The sequence below is a fragment of the Clarias gariepinus genome, chromosome 20 (assembly GCF_024256425.1).
Source record: "Clarias gariepinus isolate MV-2021 ecotype Netherlands chromosome 20, CGAR_prim_01v2, whole genome shotgun sequence".
In the NCBI taxonomy this organism is placed as follows: Eukaryota; Metazoa; Chordata; class Actinopteri; order Siluriformes; family Clariidae; genus Clarias; species Clarias gariepinus.
This window is the reverse complement of record NC_071119.1, coordinates 10,773,891-10,795,164: the sequence shown is the minus strand read 5'-3', so window position 1 is coordinate 10,795,164 and position 21,274 is coordinate 10,773,891. Positions and strand designations below refer to the sequence as shown.

The following is a 21,274-nucleotide window of genomic DNA, read 5'->3' as shown; positions in this document are numbered from 1 at the left end:
TTACTTATGTAAAACTTAAATGAATTCAAAAAGGAAAGGGAATCAATTTATTGGAAGAAATATATTTTTTAAAATAAATTCCTATAGACAACACCCTTTGAAGAGCTTTTTACAGTGTACTTTAAGAAGTTTCTCCGATTCATATAATTTCTCCCCTGACTCAATAGAACAATGACCAATTGTTAAAGGTTTAATACCTGTACTGTACTTTTCCCTTCAGTATGTACTGAAAAGCACATTTTGTTCAAATATTCATAATTCCTCACGCGAACATGACTTGTCATTCCATTTCCTCTGGTCAGGAAAACCCAGAACCTCCAGAGCAATCACACCAATACCGGAAAAAACTGAATCAGAATTATACTTAGATCTGAATTACGTGTATATAAAATAATATATTTGGAAATAAATAGAGAATTGAGACACACACACACACACACACACACATCTGTTCCTCTCTGCTGTTTATGATCAACAGGTCTGATCCTTTACTTCTGCAGTCCTGTCTGCTCTCACTTCAGATTTTTGTCTCAGTACAGGTAAAGTAAAACACAGAGCCAGAATATGTCCATCCCACTTTTATATGTGAATTTGATCAGAAAGTAGGATACATCATCTTTAGTGAACTAAAACACAATAATAAAGTGATTTAGGAAGCATGACTTTTTGTTCTTCTATCCATTTTATTTACTTTTTTCATTACATTTACTGCAAACAGACACCAGTGTGGTACTTCTTCAAGCGTTACATAAACATCTCCTAACAGAGCTTATCAACTCTGAGACATTTCTTCTAGTTAAATAATCTATTTATTTGGTTATGCATACTACAAAGTCAGCTAAAAATGTATCCACGCTTCAGGAAAAGAAAAATATTATCATGTATATTATCATAATATTAATACTATTACCATAATATTATATCACGTTGTGCACCTGTAATAGGTGTGCGCCTCAATCTGTCGTCGCTTGTCGCTCACTCCATAAGCTCACTAGGCAGGTGGACTCCCCTTCGGCAGGTGCGCAAAGGGGGAGGGACCACTGGAAACGGGCATGGCTGCTGCATGGTCAATGAGAATGGATTGAGGGCAGTGGAACCTTGGATTGCGAGTAACTTGGTCTGCAAGCCTGGTTTTGCAAGACAGGCAAAATTTTAAAATAAATTTTAACTTGTTAAATGAGCGAGGTATTGAAATACAAGTACTGTAGTACGTATCTGCTTTGCCATGGATTCTTTTCTCTCTCGTGGTGTAGGATTGTGGGTCTCAGGGCGCGTGCATTACTTGTATAGTCAACATCTGTGCACACGTGTACTATTCACTATAACATTATGCACATACAGTAAAGCATTTTTTAATGTACAAGTGTAGTGACTGTTCTTTAGTAAATGTACTGCAACAATGGCCACCGTAAAGAAAAAAGTTTAAAAGGCTGTAGCAGTGCGGGACATAAATCTGTTTGGAGGAATGGATCTGTTTGTGTGTGTGTGTGTATGTGTGTGTATAAGTCTTCCTACACAGTAGCCCCTGCTTCTTCCCTCGTTTAACATTCCCTCGGTAACATTCAAGATGGCGCCGGTGAGGTCGGCTGCCGTCACGACTGCTCCGACCACCTTTTCTTTGTTTTTGTTCTTTAAGTTAGTTTACAGCGTTTTAAAACCGGCAAAATTACCACCATGGGGTACATTAGTTATGATAGAGACACTCTTGTTTCTATTGGTATACAATGTACTCACAATTCGACGTTTTTAACTCCGGATCCGAGCTGGCCGAGTGAGATCCTGAGGGAGAACAAAGGACGCGACGCGAAGCGGCGGCCCCGAGGAAAACGAGCCGGCGTCAGGAACAGGCTGAGAGCCCGTGCACACCGCACACCTCTGCCTAGCATCCTGCTCGCCAACGTCCAGTCACTGGAGAACAAGCTCGATGACCTCAGGGCCAGGATAAAGTTCCAGAGAGACATTCGGGACTGCAATCTCCTCTGCTTCACCGAGACATGGCTGAACCCAGCGGTGCCAGACCACGCCATTCAGCCGGCCGAGTTCTTCTCGGTTCACCGCATGGACAGGACGCGGAACTCGGGGAAGTCAAGGGGAGGCGGCGTGTGTTTAATGGTGAACAGCAGCTGGTGCAACAGCGCGAGCGTTGTTCCTCTCACACGCTCCTGCACACCAAACCTGGAACTACTGTCCATCATGTGTCGTCCTTTTTACCTTCCTCGGGAGTTTACATCGGTCATAATCAGCGCCGTTTATATTCCACCACAAGCGGACACGGACACTGCCTTATGCGAGCTGCATGAGGCACTCACACAGCAACAAACACAACACCGGGACGCTGCGCTTATTGTGGCGGGGGACTTTAATAGTGCCAACCTCAAACGCGCAGCGCCAAACTTTTATCAGCATATCACCTGCCCCACCAGGGGCGAAAGGACACTGGACCACTGCTACACAACGGTCAAGGACGGCTACAAGGCACAATCTTGTCCACCGTTTGGTAAATCCGACCACGCCGCCATCTTCCTCATGCCAAAATACAAACAAAGGCTGAAACAGGAAGTTCCGGTTCAGAGGGAGGTCGCGCGCTGGACGGACCAATCGGTGGCCGCGTTACAGGACGCACTCGATGACGCAGACTGGGACATGTTCAGAAACAGCTCCGATGGTGACGTCAGCGTGTTTACGGAAGCGGTTGTGGGATTCATCGGGAAATTAGCGGACGATACCGTAGAAAAAAAGACTATTAAAACGTTTCCCAACCAGAAGCCGTGGGTGGATAAAACCATCCGCGACGCTCTGAGATCTCGCACCGCTGCCTACAACACGGGACTCGCGTCGGGGGACATGGAACCGTACAAGGCTGCGTCATACAGCGTCCGGAAGGCGGTGAAAGAGGCGAAGCAGCGCTACGGGAGGAAACTAGAGTCACAGCTCCAACAGAGTGACTCTAGGAGCCTGTGGCAGGGATTGAGAACAATAACGGATTATAAAGCACCAACATCCGGTATGATAAACGCAGACGTGACTCTGGCAGATGAGCTCAACACTTTCTATGCTCGCTTCGAGGCTGCAGCTAAGGACGCTAGCGATGCTAATGCTAGCGGCGCTAACGGCTGCAGACAGGAAGTCACTGCCAGCACCGGAAGCGCGTTCATCATCACCGAGCATGACGTGAGGAGAGCCTTCAAGAGAGTGAACACCAGGAAAGCAGCAGGACCAGACGGCATCTCAGGCCGTCTCCTCAGAGCCTGCGCAGACCAGCTAGCACCTGTGTTCACTGAGATATTCAACATCTCTTTATCTCAGTCGGTGATCCCCACATGCTTCAAAGAGTCCATCATTGTTCCTGTCCCAAAGAAACCTCATCCTGCTTCACTCAATGACTATCGCCCTGTAGCCCTCACTTCAGTAGTGATGAAGTGCTTTGAACGCCTGGTCAGAGACTTCATCATCTCTTCACTACCAGACACACTCGACCCACTACAGTTCGCTTATCGTCCAAACCGTTCCACGGACGATGCAATCTCTCATCTCCTCCATACATCTCTCACTCACCTGGACACTCGGAGGGGGAATTATGTGAAAATGCTCTTCATCGACTACAGTTCTGCATTTAATACCATAATTCCCTCCACACTTACCACCAAGCTGGAGCACCTGGGACTCAGCTCATCTATGTGTCAGTGGATCTCCAACTTCCTAACTGGCAGACCACAGGCAGTAAGGATGGGCGGACATGTCTCAGCCCCTCTCACTCTCAGCACTGGAGCCCCCCAGGGTTGTGTTCTGAGCCCCCTGCTGTACTCTCTGTACACCCACGACTGCGTGGCCACTACCAGCTCCACCACCATCATCAAGTTCGCTGACGACACTGTTGTGGTGGGCCTGATCACGAACAATGATGAGACGGCCTACCTGGAGGAGGTTGGAAATCTGGAGAACTGGTGCCAGAGGAACAATCTCCTCCTGAACGTCAGTAAGACAAAGGAGCTGATAGTGGACTTTAGTACAAAGCAGGTGAGGAACTACCAGACCCCCGTCATCAACAGAAGCCCAGTGGAGAGAGTGGACAGCTTCAGATACCTCGGTGTTCACATCACGCAGGACCTGGCATGGTCCTGTCACATCAACACCGTGGTAAAAAAGGCCCGGCAGCGTCTCTACCACCTCAGACGCTTGAGAGACTTTAGACTGCCCTCCAAGGTGCTCAGGAATTTCTACTCCTGCACCATCGAGAGCATCCTGACGGGAAATATCACGACCTGGTTCGGGAACAGCACCATGCAGGACAGACGAGCTCTACAGAGGGTGGTGCGATCAGCTGAGCGCATCATCCGCATCGAGCTCCCTGACCTGCACTCGATCTACAACAAGCGGTGCTTGACCAAGGCCAGGAAGATCGTGAAGGACCTCAGCCACCCCAATAACGGACTGTTTACTCGGTTGCGGTCTGGGAAGCGATTCCGCTCCTTGAAGGCCAACACAGAGAGACTGAGGAGGAGCTTCTTCCCGCAGGCGATAAGGTCTCTCAACCACAACCACACCACTATGCAGAACTACACAATATTTTCATAATTGGTCAAATCCATCTTCTTACATCCATGAACACTATGGACAATTACACGCTCACCTTCCTTCATATGTACACTACATGTCGTACGTTACATCCTGGACCATTGCACAAAGACACTTTAATAACTTTGCACACCTACCTTCACAACTACACTACATTTTACAGTTTTACGTTTACATCCTGGACCAGTGCACAAAGTCACTTTAATAACCTCTGCACTAAGACACTTTGTTCCATGCATATTTGCACACACCGTAAAGTATATTTCAATTTGCACAGTATATTTCTATTTTGTACATCCTATTTCTATTTTTATTTTTAGTTCTATTTTTTCATAGCACATTTCTATTTTTATTTTTAGTTCTATTTTTCCTAGTTTAATTTAATTTTGTAATTTAATTTCTATCGTATTTCTTTTATTCATATTTATTTCTTATTTGTAAAATTTAACTCTCTTCTAGGGTCAATGGCAGTCGTATAATACATTTCACTACATTTCGTACTGTGTATGTTTGTGTATGTGACAAATAAAATTTGAATTTGAATTTGAATTTGTTTAATACCAGTTCTTTTCAAAGATTAAGTGCAGGTTAATTTGTTTGATTTTTACTTTATATTTTGTGTTCATAATTTTTATATGATATTTTTGGGTTGTGGAACGAATTATCTGAGTTTCCATTATTTCCTATAGGGAAATTTACTTTGATATTGTTTGATAAACAAGCACGCTTCCGAAATGAATTACTGTATGCTTGCAATCCAAGGTTTGAATGTAAATTGACCCTTTTTCCTAAGGCCTCGCCTCATGTTTGTGTTTGCAATATACAGTTTTATTATGTGTTTATAAGATGTAGCAATACTTAATTTATTGCTATATGTTATATATAAACACATAATAAAAATAATTAAATTAAAAACATAATTAAACAAGTTTTTGTTTTTTTAATTTGTTTATAAATTTTTTTTAGCTAACTCTCAATTGCTTAATTAAGTTGCTCACCTGCAGCATCAACTTCCTCTTAAAGCCGTCCTTTTCCATCAGGAACGCATCACGCCTATGTTCATGTCATCGTAACTAGCATGTAAATTTACCATTTTGATTGACAGATCCTTCAGTTTGGCTTCTTATTGATCTTTTTTTCCTATTCAGGTCATAATTAGTAGACTGTAACTGATCTCTCCCCATAGTCTGACAGAGAGAATTCGATTGACTTTATTTTTACTCAACCTGTCCCCTGTGCAACGTTTAAGAAATAAAATGATGAATTGAAAATAAATCACCAAAAATTGACAGGAGGGGAAATCCCCGGCAATCTGTGTGTGTTTGTGTTTACATGTGCTTGTGTGCACTTCCACGTTTGCGGATCGCAGACAACAGCGCATCGCCAGCATGCTGTGTGTCTCACTTTCTGCTGGGTTAACTACCCGAACGTCGGATGCCACGATCGCATTAATTCTACTTTTGTCCAAGCACATGCGACCATTGGAAAGTTCATCTTACACCCACTTCCGGGTTTGCGGTGATTCCGCCTCGTCATCGACACGCCTCCGCCCTCGTCACAGGGGATTCCCCCACACAGCCTGTTAATACTAGGGGTGTGCCAAAAAATCAATTTACAGAAAAATCTAGATTCTCATTTGCAACAATTCAGAATCGATCTAAAATGTCCAAGAATCTATTTAATAAATAAATAAAATCAGCTGGCTGTTCGCCTCCATTTTTGTAACTAGCCTACTGGTCTGTACTGATGCCACCACGCAGCCTGTTTTTGAACGTAAGCGTGCGCGGCAAATTACTAAAACAAAGAGGAAGCAAATATAGATGAGAGGGAGATCCAATCAGCCCCGTCTTCACTTAAAGCTAAAGTTTGGCGTCATTTCGTTTTTTTTACCGAATGCCTGGAAGCACTGCGCTGGACATGACACACACAGTGTGCAAGCTTTGCAAAACGAAGACCAAGTACTTCGGCAGCACAACAAATGCGCGTGCTCATATTACTAGGCATCACCTGGACCTCAGCGACACGGAGCAGTGTCAGCCGCCAGCTGCAGATCAACGCATACTGCAGTGCTTCACGAAACTCCCTGCCAACTCCGAGAGAGCAAAAAAAATTAACTTGGTCTATCGCTTGCTTCATTACCAAAGACCTAAGGCCTTACAGCATGGTGGAGAACAAGGGGTTCGTCTGCATGTTACAGACAGAGGAGCCGAGGTACGCCATACAGTCCCGCAAGTTTTTCACTGAAACTGTTGTGTCACAGCTTTACAATGAGACAAAAAAAAGGTCGCCAGTGCCCTAACCGAAACGACCAGAATGGCACTAACATGTGATGCACTTTATTTTCCTAACTTGTTATTCTTTAAGTTACTGTATCTGACTGAGAAATATAGATTTTTTTTGTCTTCTTTGGTTGTGTTCTACATGATATTTGTGGTAAACTGCAACTTTCGTGGGAAATGCATCTATTTTCAACCATTTTGTATTATGAAGAAGCACTTTATTTTTGTTCCAACTTACTTTATAGCTAGCTACTAATGAGTAGCAATTGAGAACTAGACAATGTTTTTGATAAAAGGCACTTCCCTAAGAATTTAACTTAATAAATGTGAAAAAGACACTTTAATGTCTCCGTTTGTCATTCTGTATAGCAAAGCAGATGAGAGTAGATCATGATCAGAAACCGATTAGAAATCATTATGAATAAAATCGAATCATTTTGAATCGAAAATCTTTTTGAACCAAAAATCGATTTTGAATCGAATTGTGGCCTCAAGAATCGGAATCAAATTGAATCATGAAATGGTAAAAGATTTCCACCCCTAGTTAATACCATCTTTCACAAGCACAGCTTCTCATCTCTGCTCCTGCTACACCTCCAAGCTAAACTCCGTTGGCCAGTAATAAAAAAAGTCTGCTATTGAGTTCACTCCTGTTCATTCTGGTCCCTGGCATTTTGTGCACAGCTCTTTCATGTACTACGGCTCTTTAAATAGTCTTTATTAAACAAAAAAAAGTCTTTATCAAACTAAAAAAGTCTTTATCAAAATAAAATGACGATAAGTTTGAGTTGTTTATTTAAAAAAGAGCTGATGCATTTAAAAAAGCAACACTCGTAAAAGATAATAATTATATGTCTTATTTAATATAATGAAAATACCTGAAATGGGAACAGCAATAAAAATATGCTTATAAACATATACCCTCCAGGGCTGCGTGAATTTGTGATAATGATTCTTCTTCTGCGGAGTTTCTGCAAGAGAGCGCCCTCTGGCGCTTGGATGGCGCAACACTTCACCGTAATTCATTAAGGAGCTCCCCACCAGGAGAGCAGATTTCGTATGATGACATTATTGATGATTTTGCATCAAGAAAGGTCAGAAAGGTCAGAATTTACTTTCAGTTTCCTGTTTTCTTTAGTGTGGTTTAAGTGTTTTGAATATTTATTCTATATTTTATTTGTATATTAATCTTAAAATTTTAAATTATTTTTGTTTTCTGCTCTTGTTACTTTGTGTTTGTACAGATTTTTGACATTTACATTGGGGCAAAAAAGTATTTAGTCAGCCACCAAGTGTGCAAATTCCCCCACTTAAAAAAATGAGAGAGGCCTGTAATTTTCATCATAGGTATACCTCAACTATGAGAAACAATAAGAAAAAAATCCAGAAAATTTGAAGGATTTTTAAAGAATTTATTTGCAAATTATGGTGGAAAATAAGTATTTGGTCACCTCAAGGGCGTATATTTGCTCTGGACATTGGTGGGGACAAAGTTTTTTTTTCTTTTTTTTTTGCTGCCGCCATCCTCACATGTATGTCACCCAACACACCTTCTTGCACGGAAAAAAAAGTGCACTTCATTTGGCGCTGCTTGTATCTGAACGCAGCCATAGGCTCTCACATGATAGCAGGGAAAGGCACAGCCAATCAAAATGTTCATATTTGTTTTGGGGGTGGGAGGACTCAAGGAGAGAACATTATTTATCCCTTTCTGCGTGTCTAGGTTAATGTTGACAGCACAATTTTTTTTAAAGTGGATTAAATTATTGGTGGGGACATTTTAATGGTCGGAGGATATTGTTGGGGACACATCCCCTCTGTCCACCCTAAATCTACGCCCCTGGGTCACCTACAAAGAGGCAAGATTTCTGGCTCTCACTGACCTGTAACTTCTTCTTTAAGAGGTTCCTCTGTCCTCCTCTCGTTACCTGTTTTAATGGCATCTGTTTGAACTTATCAGTATAAAAGCCACCTGTCCACAACCTCAAACAGTCACACTCCAAACTCCACTATGGCCAAGACTAAAGAGCTATCTAAGGACACTAGAAACAAAATTGTAGACCTGCACCAGGCTGGGAAAACAATTGGTAAGCAGCTTGGTGTGAAGAAATCAATGGTGGGAGCAATTATTAGAAAATGGAAGACATATAAGACAACTGATAATCTCCCTCGATCTGGAGCTCCACGCAAGATCTTACCCTGTGGGGTCAAAAAGATACCAAGAACTGTGATACAAGATACAAAGATACTGGGACCTAGCGGCTGACCTGCAGAGAGCTGGGACCAAAGTAACAAAGGCTAGCATCAGTAACACACTGCACCACCAGGGACTTAAATCCTGCAGTGCCAGACGTGTCCCCCTGCTTAAGCCAGTACATGTCCAGGTCCGTCTAAAGTTTGCTAGAGAGCATTTTGATGATCCAGAAGAGGATTAGGAAAATGTCATATAGTCAGATGAAACCAAAATTGAACTTCGTGTTTGGAGGAGAAAGAATGCTGAGTTGCATCCAAAGAACACCATACCTACTGTAAAGCATGGGGGTGGAAACATCATGCTTTGGGGCTGTTTTTCTGCAAAGGCACCAGTCAGGGACGAATGATCCATGTAAAGGAAAGAAAGAATGAGTGATAACCTCCTTCCATCAGCAAGGGCATTGAAGATGAAATGTGGCTGGGTCTTTTAGCATGACAATAATCCCAAACACACCACCCGGGCAAAGAAGAAGTGGTTTCGTAAGAAGCATTTCAAGGTCCTGGAGTGGCCTAGCCAATCTCCAGATCTCAACCCCATAGAAAATCTTTGGAGGGAGTTGAAAGTCCGTGTTGCCCAGCGTCAGCCCCAAAACATTACTGCTCTAGAGGAGATCTGCATGGAGGAATGGGCCAAAATACCAGCAATAGTGTGTGAAAACCTTGTGAAGACTTACAGAAAACATTTAATGTCTGTCATTGCCAACAAAGGGTATATAACAAAGTACTGAGATAAAATTTTTGTTATTGACCAAATACTTATTTTCCACCATAATTTGCAAATAAATTCTTTAAAAATTCTACAATATAATTTTTGTGCGCATTGTTAGACACCGTGCCCCTCCCTTCCTCTTCACACACACACACACACACATTCTAACTGAAACACTGCTCTGTCACGATTCTTTTTAAAGTTTTAAAGTGCAGATTCATTTGTTTTATTTTTACTTTACAGCAGTGATTCCGCTGTGTATGTGTGCTAAAGAGGGTAAATATCCATTTTCTTACTCTTTCTCTCTCAGCCTGCACTGTGTGTGTGTGTGTGTGTGTGTGTGTGTGTGTGTGTGTGCGCGTGTGTGTGAGTGAGATCGCGACAGATTCTCGTTTCCGTTAGTGTGTGTGTGTGTGTATGAGTGAAGGCAAGAGGAGGGGGGAGGGGCACAATGTTTAATGACGCGCACACACACAAACAGTGAAAGCTGAGAGAGAGAGAAAGAATGGATCTTTAACCTCTCTAAAGATGCCTACTTTTGCTTTACACGCGTGCACACATTATAATAAACAGTAGACGCGTGTGTGAAAGGACGCATTTTATATATAATTACACACACACATGCACACAAATACACAAACACAAAATAAAAAATGCTTTACACACACACACATCTGGTCACAGTGTTAATTATTTCAGTAAGAGACGCGCACTTAAACCGAGCAGGGGAGATGATTACCCACAATTCCGAAGCGCAAGAGAGAGAAAAACCATTGTCTCAGTTGTGATCAAGTGATGCTTGGCGTCAAAACAAGAAGCGCATGCATGCCACATTATACTCAATAATACAGTGGGGGAAATACAGTAAGTATTTGATCCCCTACAGATTTTCTAAGTTTGCCCACTTACAAAGAAATGAAGGGTCTATAATTTTTATCATAGGTTTATGGTAAAAGATTAAGACAGAATATCAACCAAAAATCCAGAAAAATGTTATGAATTAAGTTGCATTTCAATGAGGCAAATAAGTATTTATTTCCCAAGCAAAACATGACTTAGTACTTGGTAGAGAAATCTTTTTGAGCTCAACAAAGCAGTTTATCCCAATCTTTCTCTGTTCATTGGCAAACCTCAGAAGGGTCTGTACATGTGTCTTCTTGAGGAGGGAAAGCCTTGCTGCGCTAAAGGATTTCAATCAATGCAGGCGTATTGTGTTACCAATGGTTTGTTTGGTGACTGTGCTCCCAACTGCCTTGAGATCATTCACAAGCTCCTCCTGTGTAATCTTGTTCCTGACTTGCTTTGACAGCTCTTTGGTCTTGCCGATGGTGGTGAGGTTTGAATGGAAGATAGAGATCTCGTGGACAGGTGGCTTTTATACACATACCACATTGTTGTTAGTAGCACCTTCTTAAATTACCATGTCTACCACAAGAGCACATAACCTTAAGTCTTTTGAGAGGCAGAATTGTTGTTGGTTGGTAGGGGATCAAATACTTATTTCCCTCATTGAAATGCAACTTAATTCATAACATTTGTATCATGTGCTTTTTCTGAAATTTTGGTTGATATTCTGTCTCAATCCTTTACCATAAACCTATGATAAAAATTATAGACCCTTCATTTCTTTGTAAGTAGGCAAACTTAGAAAATCTGTAGGAAATCAAATACTTATTTCCCCCACTATAATTGTTATTATTATTACAATTTTTTGCTCGTTTTGTGGAACACTCACAAACCAAGTTACAGTACTCACAATCCAAGATTCCAAAATAAAGTGACCTGAGGATATAAACTCTTAATGAACATCTACAGTGTCCTTAATAGTTTATTTAAAAGAAGCAATAATGTGATATTGGAGTGGGGGCACAGAATGATCACAGTATTTAGTATGTATCTAAAATACAGTGTAGCATAATATTAAATATTTATACTGATATAAATATTTCCATTAGGATTTCCTTCATATACATAATTTACTGATTCATTTAACACCTTTAACACATTTAACTTCTGTTAATCAATCCTCATGACCTTCTTTATCCATTTTCACATGCTTGTTTTTTAGAATATGCTACAAAGTCCACCACAATACACACACACATGCACATTTCATATATAATTCATTAATTTCAATAATTTTCTTTTGATTCAGTAAAGCTGCTTTGTGAAAATGACCATTGATAAAAGTGCTATACAAATACAATTGAATTGAACTGAATTAAATTGAACATACTGCATATGAAAATTGATTATTTTAGCTCATTCAGTGCTTTTACACTTCATAAAATGATGTGCAGGTATAATTAACTGACATTTAAAGATTTTTAATTAATTACAAATTATTAATTAATTGGAAATTCTAATTAATTTGCAAACTTTTCTGGGGTTGAATCCCAAATAGTGTAATATTGAGGGTTAGTGAACTATGTAGGATGTGCAATATTCTACAAGACGGATTTAGATTGTAAAAGGTTAGCATTGTAGTTTGTGTTAGATATGAAACAGAACATGGGAAGTTTAGAGGCAATTCAGAAACTTAGAAACAACTACACTATGTAGACAGAATGTAGTGGCTGGTTTTGTATGTGGGCTTTGGCACTAGCATCTGGTAAGTTACATCCATTTTGCCAAAAAGACGTGGACGGACCATGTTGGCAAGACATTGTGACATCAGGTGCAAAAGGCCTGTATTAAACTAAAAAGCTAAAAGGCACTTTTTCACTCTTGTGTCCTGACACTTCAGAGATTTTCAAAACTGAAAGCTATAAGACTGTTAAACAGAAATATTCAAGCCACTAAAAACTGCTCTTATATATATAGTTTTTCAATTCATAGGTAAATCTCATGTTTAGTTAAATATTGTCATCTCACAAATACCAACTACAGGAAAATCACATGGATAATCAGCCCAGGTTGACATGTTAGATTTAGCTTTGCTATATCCTGTTATAACACAGTCCTCATTCTTATTATAATCATTGGGTTCTTCTCCTTTCCACCAGAACCTGAAAACACAAAAAATATTTTATATATATATAAGATTTCACACTTAGAGAAAAACTGCATAATGAGTAAATTTCAGTGCAGCAATATCTCACGCAGTGGTCAGTGGTGAACCGTCTATCCAATTAAAGGTGCCTTCTGTGGCTCTGTCAGTCAGACCAATCCAAGATTCAGTATCACCATAATATGTACTAATGAACTCCTGTAAGTGCAACAGCGTTACCTTATGGTAGATTATTTTTTTATTTGCTCTCTCTCTCTCTCTCTCCCTCTCTCTCTCTCTCACTCACACACACACACACACACACACACACACACACACACACACACACACACACACACCTGTTCTTCTGTGCTGTTTATAATCACCAGGTCTGCTCCTCTTGCTTTGCATTCATTTCTGCTCTCATCCCAGTACATCTTCTTAGTAAGATTGTAGTAAACATTTGAGTTGAAAACTCTACATCCTTGTAAAGTATTTGTACATATTGTTAATATTGATGCACTGACATAAATGCCTGTTAATAAAATTTTAATTGTTTCATAGTAGTTCAGAGATTTAATTGTATTATCAACAATTATTTTCATGAGACATGCTGCTTAATCTTGTTAATGTCACTTGTTATTCGATCAATTACTTAGAATGTTTTTGAGACCTAATTAAATTCAAATTCATATGTTAAAAAGAGTTTTAGTAGAAAAGAATTAATAAGCAGTTTTCACATACCAAGTTTCAAAATCACGTTCTGCAGTAGTGATGTCTTTTTCTGTAACTGGTCTCTTTGAAATTTTAACCGTTGTCTCTCATTTTTCATGCTGTTATAACTGACCTGTAAACGGTCTTTCTCTAGATTTAGATTGTTGTTAATGGCCTGTAACTGGTCTTTTTCTTCATTCAGGTTATTAAATTTGACCCACAGCACTATAACAGCAACCAGCAGGAGAACACACTGTAGCACCACACACACTGCACTCAGTCTGTAACACCTGCTCCATGCAGTGCCACCTGTTAGAAATACACAGACAGAAATGAGCATTTATTTTAGTCTCATTTTCACTAAACAATCAAAACAAAGGTATGTCTCAACTTGATTTTACATTTACACTGAGATCATTCTCCGGCTGCCCTTATGTAGGAGGTCTCACAGCTTAGACATAGAGGCTATATAAAACTGCTGAGAAATGATAATTACTGAAATGAAACTGATTTTAGAGGTAAATTCATGGCAACCTTGTCACACTGTACAATGAAATCTAATTCTACCCCAGAGTGTGTAATCACATGTTCTTGTCGCGTGAATGCCGATCTGTCTATTCCCATTTAAGTCACATGAACACTTATCGGATATATATCCTGTTTAGGAACACATACAAAAGTGACTCAGATCATACCTGAAATACATGGCGTTCAGCCAGGCCTAAAAAAATCTGTGTCACATTAGGGTAAAAATCTAAATGAAGTCACTTCAGGCTACTAAAGTCTGTGATGTGAACTGTGACTGAATATACAGTATGCTGTAAAAGTGATATGATTTTTTATGAAAACTAATTCTGATCAAAAATCACTTGGAGTAAACAAGCCTTAGGTATATTTTTCCTACAGCATGGACCAGAATCTCAATAAAAATTAATTAAATAAATAAAAATAGAATCCATAGCATGAAACATGTAGTGGTGTAGTGGTTAGCACTATCGCCTTGCACCTCCAAGGCATAGTGAATTTCATAGTGAATTTCACAATTTCTGAAGACATAGTGAGTTTGCATGTTCTCTCTGTGCTTGGTGAGTTTCCTTGGGGTACTCCAGTTTCCTCCCACAGTCCAAAGATATGCAGGTTAGGCTAATTGGTGTTCACAAATTGCCTGTAGTATGTAAATGAGTGTGTGTATGTGCCCTGCAATGGATTGGCACCCAGTCCAGGGTGTGCCCTGCCTTGTGCCCTAAGTCTTCTGGCATAGGCTTCAGGTCCCCGTGACCCTGAATGCAGGAAAAAGCGGTATAGAAGATGAGTGAGTGAGCATGAAATATTTAGGTAGTTCTGAAAGCAAAATGCAAGCACAATGAAACTAAGAGATTAAAGTCTCATTGTTTTTTTCCCCCGATTCTCCTCTCCTTCCTCTTTTTAACAGAGGATTTAACCGTAAACAATTTAATACTTCAGCTTTTTCTCATTGCTTAAAACTTTGGTTAGCAGCTGATAGTTTTTTCAAAACATGTGTGGCAAAACATTATTTATTTGTTATCTAGTTTATGTTACCTCTTTATAATAATGCACTGATGTCTTCATCTAGATGCTATATTAAATGCCATTTCAAGAATTCTGTTATATTTTTCTTTTACAGTACAGTATAACTAACTTACTTTAGTAGTCTAACTATTGTTGCTTTATTTGCACTCATTTATATGTCGAAGCTTCATGCAAAACTGACTGGGCAGAATTTAATGCAACTTTGAGTGTACTTAGGTTGCCCGAAGTTAAAACTGCAAACTGCCTAATGTAAACAAACATTTCATGCATGAAAAGATATTAATTAGAAAAGCTAAACTGAATATTTTTCCTTGGATTAGTTCATTTTTTCACCACTTAAATATCAGTGCTGGAGTGGTATAAGTGAATTTTAACATATCTACTTTTTCGACTACTCTTCTGTGATTAAAATAAGATAAAATAAGTACTACTTAGCGTAAACAGGGCATAAGATATATACGCGAGGCTACCTATCCTTACAAAACTTTATTTCTTTTTTTAATATAATTTTTTTTTTAAATACAGTTGTGTGCAAAATAATAGCAGTCCAACATCACTAACCTGATCTGTCACTGTTTTTGGTAGAAATTATATTTCTAAATGGCAAATAATTTACTAGTAAATGTAGTAGAGTAATAAAAAAAAATCAACAGACCCAACAGTCATGACATGCATGCTGCTGATTTTGTGTAATTAAATCATTAATTGAAAGAGGCATTTGTAAAATAATAACAGTGTGGAATTCTATCCGTGAGGTCATTCATTCTGATTAAAAAATTGTCATATAGTTTTCCATTTTTACTGACGCAGGCAGCACATGTGGTACATGCTGGTTATATGGCGTTTCTCTGTAAAAATCTGACCATAATGGGTCATTTTGAATATTATTGAGAAGAACAGCGTACTTTGTTTAAAAAACTTGATTGGAGAAGGAAAAACATACAAATAAAAGCAAAAAATGATAGCCTGTTCAGCTAAAATGACATCTATGATACTAATGCCTTACTGCTGTTTTCTTTAACTAGGTGCAAAAACAAGGTCTAGAGTGCAGCAGCAAGAGTCCACACTAGAACCAGAAGATACAAGCACATCACCCCTATCTTATCCACATTGCATTAGCTCCCTGTGAAATTTCACATCGATTTTAAAATACTACTTTTGATGTATAAAGCATTAAATGGTCTCGTGCTACAATACCTGAGTGAACTGCTAGCGTTCTACGATCCACCACGCCTACTTTGATCAAAGGATACAGGCTGCTTGTCAGTACCTCTCATTATGAAAATTATAGCAGGGGGCGGAGCTTTATCTTACAAAGTCCCAAAGATATGGAATAGTCTTCCCATTAATATTCGGGACTCTTACTTAAGTCTAAGCTAAAAACCTATTCATTTCGTCAAGAGTTTTTGTAAATAGATTAAAGGAGGAGATAAGGGGGACTCATGAACGTAGAGTATCATGGTGAACCGGTATGTTTAGATTCTGCCTTCCTCATTAATCACTAAGGTTTGTTGACAGTGAGGTGATTGGTTGGTTACATCTCAGGGAGCCCTCATGTCTGTGTTTCCTTTTGGCTCTCTCTTTTAGTTATGCTGTGATAGTTAGTCCTGCTGGAGTCCCTGCTTACACTCTAAATAAATGTTCACCATATACATCACATGACTGTTACCATACCTAACTGTTATCTCTGCTTTTCTTCTGCACTGCCTTCTCTTCCCTTCTCTTTTCTTTCTCGCTTTCTATTTATCTTACTCCTTCTCCTTCATGTCACTCCTGAGCTGCCAGTGATCCAAACCCCTTTATGCCCTCTGGACCTGTCTGACCCATCCAGGTGCTCCTCTTCTGGTTGTAGATGTCATTGCACGTAGTCATCTGGGGATGTGAGTGGGGATGGTTCCACTTTACCATGAAGACGGTTCTGGCTTCGGCTGATGCAGAAAGCTGTACTCTAAGGACTTGTGACTGGATAGTTTAGGTCGGAGTTTCATACATTTTACCTGAGCCTCTAATAACAAACTGGACTCCATATTAACTTAGACATCAAATGATATTAAACTTCTAGCCACCTTATACACTTTATTATAGTATGACTGCAGATTAATTCCTGCTATCTGTTATCACCCAAATGAGGATGGGTTTACTGTTGAGTCTGGTTCCTCTCAAGATTTCTTTCTCTTGCCATCTTAGGGAGTTTTTCCTTGCCACTGTTACTGGCAGCTTGCTTATCAGAGACAATCTGATCTTTTTTTGTTTTACACAAATTCCCATATTTTCTTTTGATTGTGTAAAGCTGCTTTGCAACAATAACAATTGTTAAAAGCGCTATACAAATAAAAATTTATTCAAAAATCTGTTTTTTTGAGTCACATTAAAGACACATTTAAAAAGAATGTTCCCTTTCAAAAGATACACTCGATGCTGCGTGAAAACGCTATGGGAACATCTTTCTGTGTTGCCGGTTGTGAAGCATGTGTGTATCAAACACGCCAAATCTTGGCATATATAACCTTGGTCAGGCGACGTCATCTGATGAAGCGCACCTGCAGGTTATAATAAAGGAGTGAACCGGAAACATTTCTCAGATCTTTTTGTCTTCAGGACCGAATTGTGATTGCGTGTGATGTGTGCAAGCGAATTTAAAAGTATTAACTCACCGATATGGTGGAGTTTGTTAGGAGATCTGTACCTCCACCCTTTTGGAGCGTGATTTCCACACCGTTGTTCCGGAAGGGGAGGAGCCTCAGCAGCGCTCTCTCTCCCTTCCTCCTTGGCAACCTTTATGACGAATTCATTTTTTCATGGAATAGCCTTATTTATCCTGTGTTTTTCGTGTGATCAACTTTGATTTATTCGAATATTGTTGATGCGAAGGCGCGGTTATATGATGATGTCCCAGATAGAAGAGATGCTTGTGGCTATCTCTCTACTGGGACATCATCCTCCCTGAAAAAGCCCTCCAATGCCGCACTGCTTGCGTGACCGACCGTCCTTTCAGACAAAATTGATCTGAGAAATGTTTCCGGTTCACTCCTGTTTATAACCTGCAGGTGCGCTTCATCAGATGACGTCACCTGACCTAGGTTATATATGCCAAGATTTGGCATGTTTGATACACACATGCTTCACAACCAGCAACACAGAAAGATGTTCCCATAGCGTTTTCACGCAGCATCTTGTCCCGCTTTTTTAGGGAACAGAGTTACAGCAAAGTAACCCGAGACGAATCGTTCATGAACGACCCATCACTATTCTGCAGAGTATTTTCATGCGGTTCTGCCCTTTGTAAGACCTGAGTTGTTACAAATACAACTAAAAATTGGTTCAGTAATTTACAAGTAAGCTAAATCTTCAAGCATTTTTAATTAATACAGTAAAGAAGAGACACAGGTACTTTTTTATAACAGTCTAATATTATTTTTTCTTTACTTTTGTAAAGATTTTGTGCTTTACTCACTTTATTAAATACACTGCTAATATTTTGAACACAACTGTATTTACTTACTGACTGTGATGGCGCTTACAGTGGAAACTTCTTACAAAAACTGTTAACTGTTAGTTAATCATTTACTTCCCTAAATATTTCCTTGGTGGGCCAACAGCAAAAAAAAACAAACAAACAAACAAAAAAAAAAACTTATGATTAAGATTTTGCTTTCTGATTAGACACAATTAAGAGGTCAACAGCATTGTGGAATAATATTCATTATTTGACTTATGTAAGCTTACACTAAATAAGCTACCTAATAGCTTGCTAAACAAGCCTTGTGGTGAATTCATCATTTATCATCTAATTACTTCATGTAACATTTAATTAAAACATACTGTCTTTGTCCTCATCTTCTTATTATTATTAATAAAACATTCATACCTGTGTGTTCATTCTGTTGTTTTTTCCTTACAGCAGTGACTTTAGATTCTTCTTTAAGCTCGTGAATTCTGAAAGATTCCGCATTGTTGTAAATTTCCACCACCCTTTCTATGCGCTCTCCTCTCTTCTCAGCGTAGTTCACATAATCAGAAACCACCCCAGACATCTTTGTTTTATACAAACCTGAAGTATAGTGTCTCTGTCTGTATCTATCAACCTCCACTATGTATGTGTGTAGGTGGTTGTGACACAGGTTACTTTTTGTAGTTGGTGTATGGGGAAATCACTATTGTGTGAACAGGAAATAAAGCAAGCACCACACACCAGTAGTGTAGAACACTACTGTTAAAATTAATCTCCCATGGAACACAGAATACATATTGTGGCTCATATCAAGGTTTAAGAGTACAGTACATTAAGTCCAGTACTGGTTCTTTACAAGGTTTTGGTCACTTTAGGGATTTCTGCCTTGCCAAAGTTGCCTCTTGTTTGTTCAACAGAGACAGGAATTTAAATCTATAACCAGATTAGTTGGGAGCTGCTTTGTGACCATATCAATAAGAAAATCTGTACTTTCTCTCAGATTTTATTATTTATATGGTCTCGAGGAGGTTCTTTTGACATTTCTATGTTATCTACAGTAGCACAAGGATGAAATCCTCAGTTGATAGTAAATAAGGAACGACTTCCCTTTTTCCCTGAAGCAATGTAACGATCAGATAATTTAATTACCGGGATACACTAACGTGGGAACTTTGATCTAATCCCTGATGTAGTGTAAATTATCATTGCCAGTTATTTTAACAATAAAGTCTGCAATAAAGGTATTATTAGTAAATCTGACAATAAATCTGTACAGCTATGCAAGCTGCAAGCTGTCTCGAATTCCTGGCTGATTACTCCAGCACTTAAGCACAGGCGGGACTCTACTTAAATGCTCGATTATTATGTTTCTTTGCCTTAGTTCTCTCGCGTTTCATGGTTTTCACATTGCCGAATTCGCCTATTTTCCCCTAGTTTCTTGTTTCACACTCCTTGTATCGAATTGTTGCTTTGCTTTTTAAATTTCCGGCTTTGAACTCGCACTTCCTCTTTTTTTGACCACAGCTTTTGTTTCATGTTTTTTGGATAGTTGCCTTGCTGATTTCCTAGTTTTGATCTTCTTGCGCTTCTTCTTCTGACTCTTTTGGCTCTGTCACCTCGCTGACTGGTTTCTCCGTTTTTTAATCCTTGCTTCTGTTTTTGACCACGCCCTTGACTAACGTTGCAATCATTTATCTACGCTTGTTTATTCAACTTGTTCTGCTTTGCCGCTTGATAGAATAATTCAGCCAGCGATATGAATCCAGCAGATTTCAAGGCGCCCTTCTCGGAGCACACCAGCAGGAGCTGCTTAGCACCAAGCAAGCCCTCGCTGATGTTACGACCCAGGTCGAATGGCTCCAGTTCTCTCTGGTGAAACTCCTACATACAACACAAAACACGTCTCTCCGCCCGACCCCCCTGTGTGAAAAAGTGATTGCCCCCCTTGTTAAAAAATAACTTAACTGTGGTTTATTACACCTGAGTTCAATTTCTGTAGTCACCCCCAGGCCTGATTACTGCCGCACCTGTTTCAATCAAGAAATCACTTAAATAGGAGCTACCTGACACAGAGAAGTAGACCAAAAGCACCTAAAAAGCTAGACATCATGCCAAGATCCAAAGAAATTCAGGAACAAATGAGAACAAAAGTAATTGAGATCTATCAATCTGGTAAAGGTTATAAAGCCATTTCTAAAGCTTTGGGACTCCAGCGAACCACAGTGAGAGCCATTATCCACAAATGGCAAAAACATGGAACAGTGGTGAACCAAAATTACCCCAAGAGCGCAGAGACAACTCATCCGAGAGGCCACAAAAGACCCCAGGACAACATTTAAAAAACTGCAGGCCTCACTTGCCTCAATTAAGGTCAGTGTTCACGACTCCACCATAAGAAAGAGACTGGGCAAAAATGGCCTGCATGGCAGATTTCCAAGGCGCAAACCACTTTTAAGCAAAAAGAACATTAAGGCTCGTGTCAATTTTGCTAAAAAACATCTCAATGATTGCCAAGACTTTTGGGAAAATACCTTGTGGACCGACGAGACAAAAGTTGAACTTTTTGGAAGGTGCGTGTCCCATTACATCTGGCGTAAAAGTAACACAGCATTTCAGAAAAAGTACATCATACCAACAGTAAAATATGGTGGTGGTAGTGTGATGGTCTGGGGTTGTTTTGCTGCTTCAGGACCTGGAAGGCTTGCTGTGATAGATGGAACCATGAATTCTACTGTCTACCAAAAAATCCTGAA

The 21,274-nt window shown here is 39.7% G+C and overlaps 1 protein-coding gene across 1 annotated transcript; it reads right to left on the bottom strand.

The window, feature by feature from the left end:
* Positions 1–11,474: 11,474 nt before the first annotated feature.
* On the bottom strand, positions 11,475–19,155 carry LOC128508682 (CD209 antigen-like protein E). Its single transcript, XM_053480113.1, has 5 exons — positions 18,939–19,155; positions 13,550–13,828; positions 13,165–13,289; positions 12,918–13,024; positions 11,475–12,824 (listed from the first exon to the last, which is right to left on the bottom strand). The coding sequence occupies exons 1-5, from the start codon at positions 19,102–19,104 to the stop codon at positions 12,668–12,670; spliced, it is 834 nt and encodes a 277-aa protein (XP_053336088.1). The 5' UTR covers positions 19,105–19,155; the 3' UTR covers positions 11,475–12,667.
* Positions 19,156–21,274: the final 2,119 nt, after the last annotated feature.

Bases quoted from the DNA above. Each gene is read 5' to 3' on its own strand.
- LOC128508682 (XM_053480113.1), bottom strand. From the start codon at position 19,104: ATGTCTGGGGTGGTTTCTGATTATGTGAACTACGCTGAGAAGAGAGGA. The intron at 13,829-18,938 runs GTATGAATGTTT...TATTTCTAACAG, and splicing joins ACAACAGAATGAACACACAG to GTGGCACTGCATGGAGCAGG. The intron at 13,290-13,549 runs GTATGTGAAAAC...ATACTTTACAAG, and splicing joins GAACGTGATTTTGAAACTTG to GATGTAGAGTTTTCAACTCA.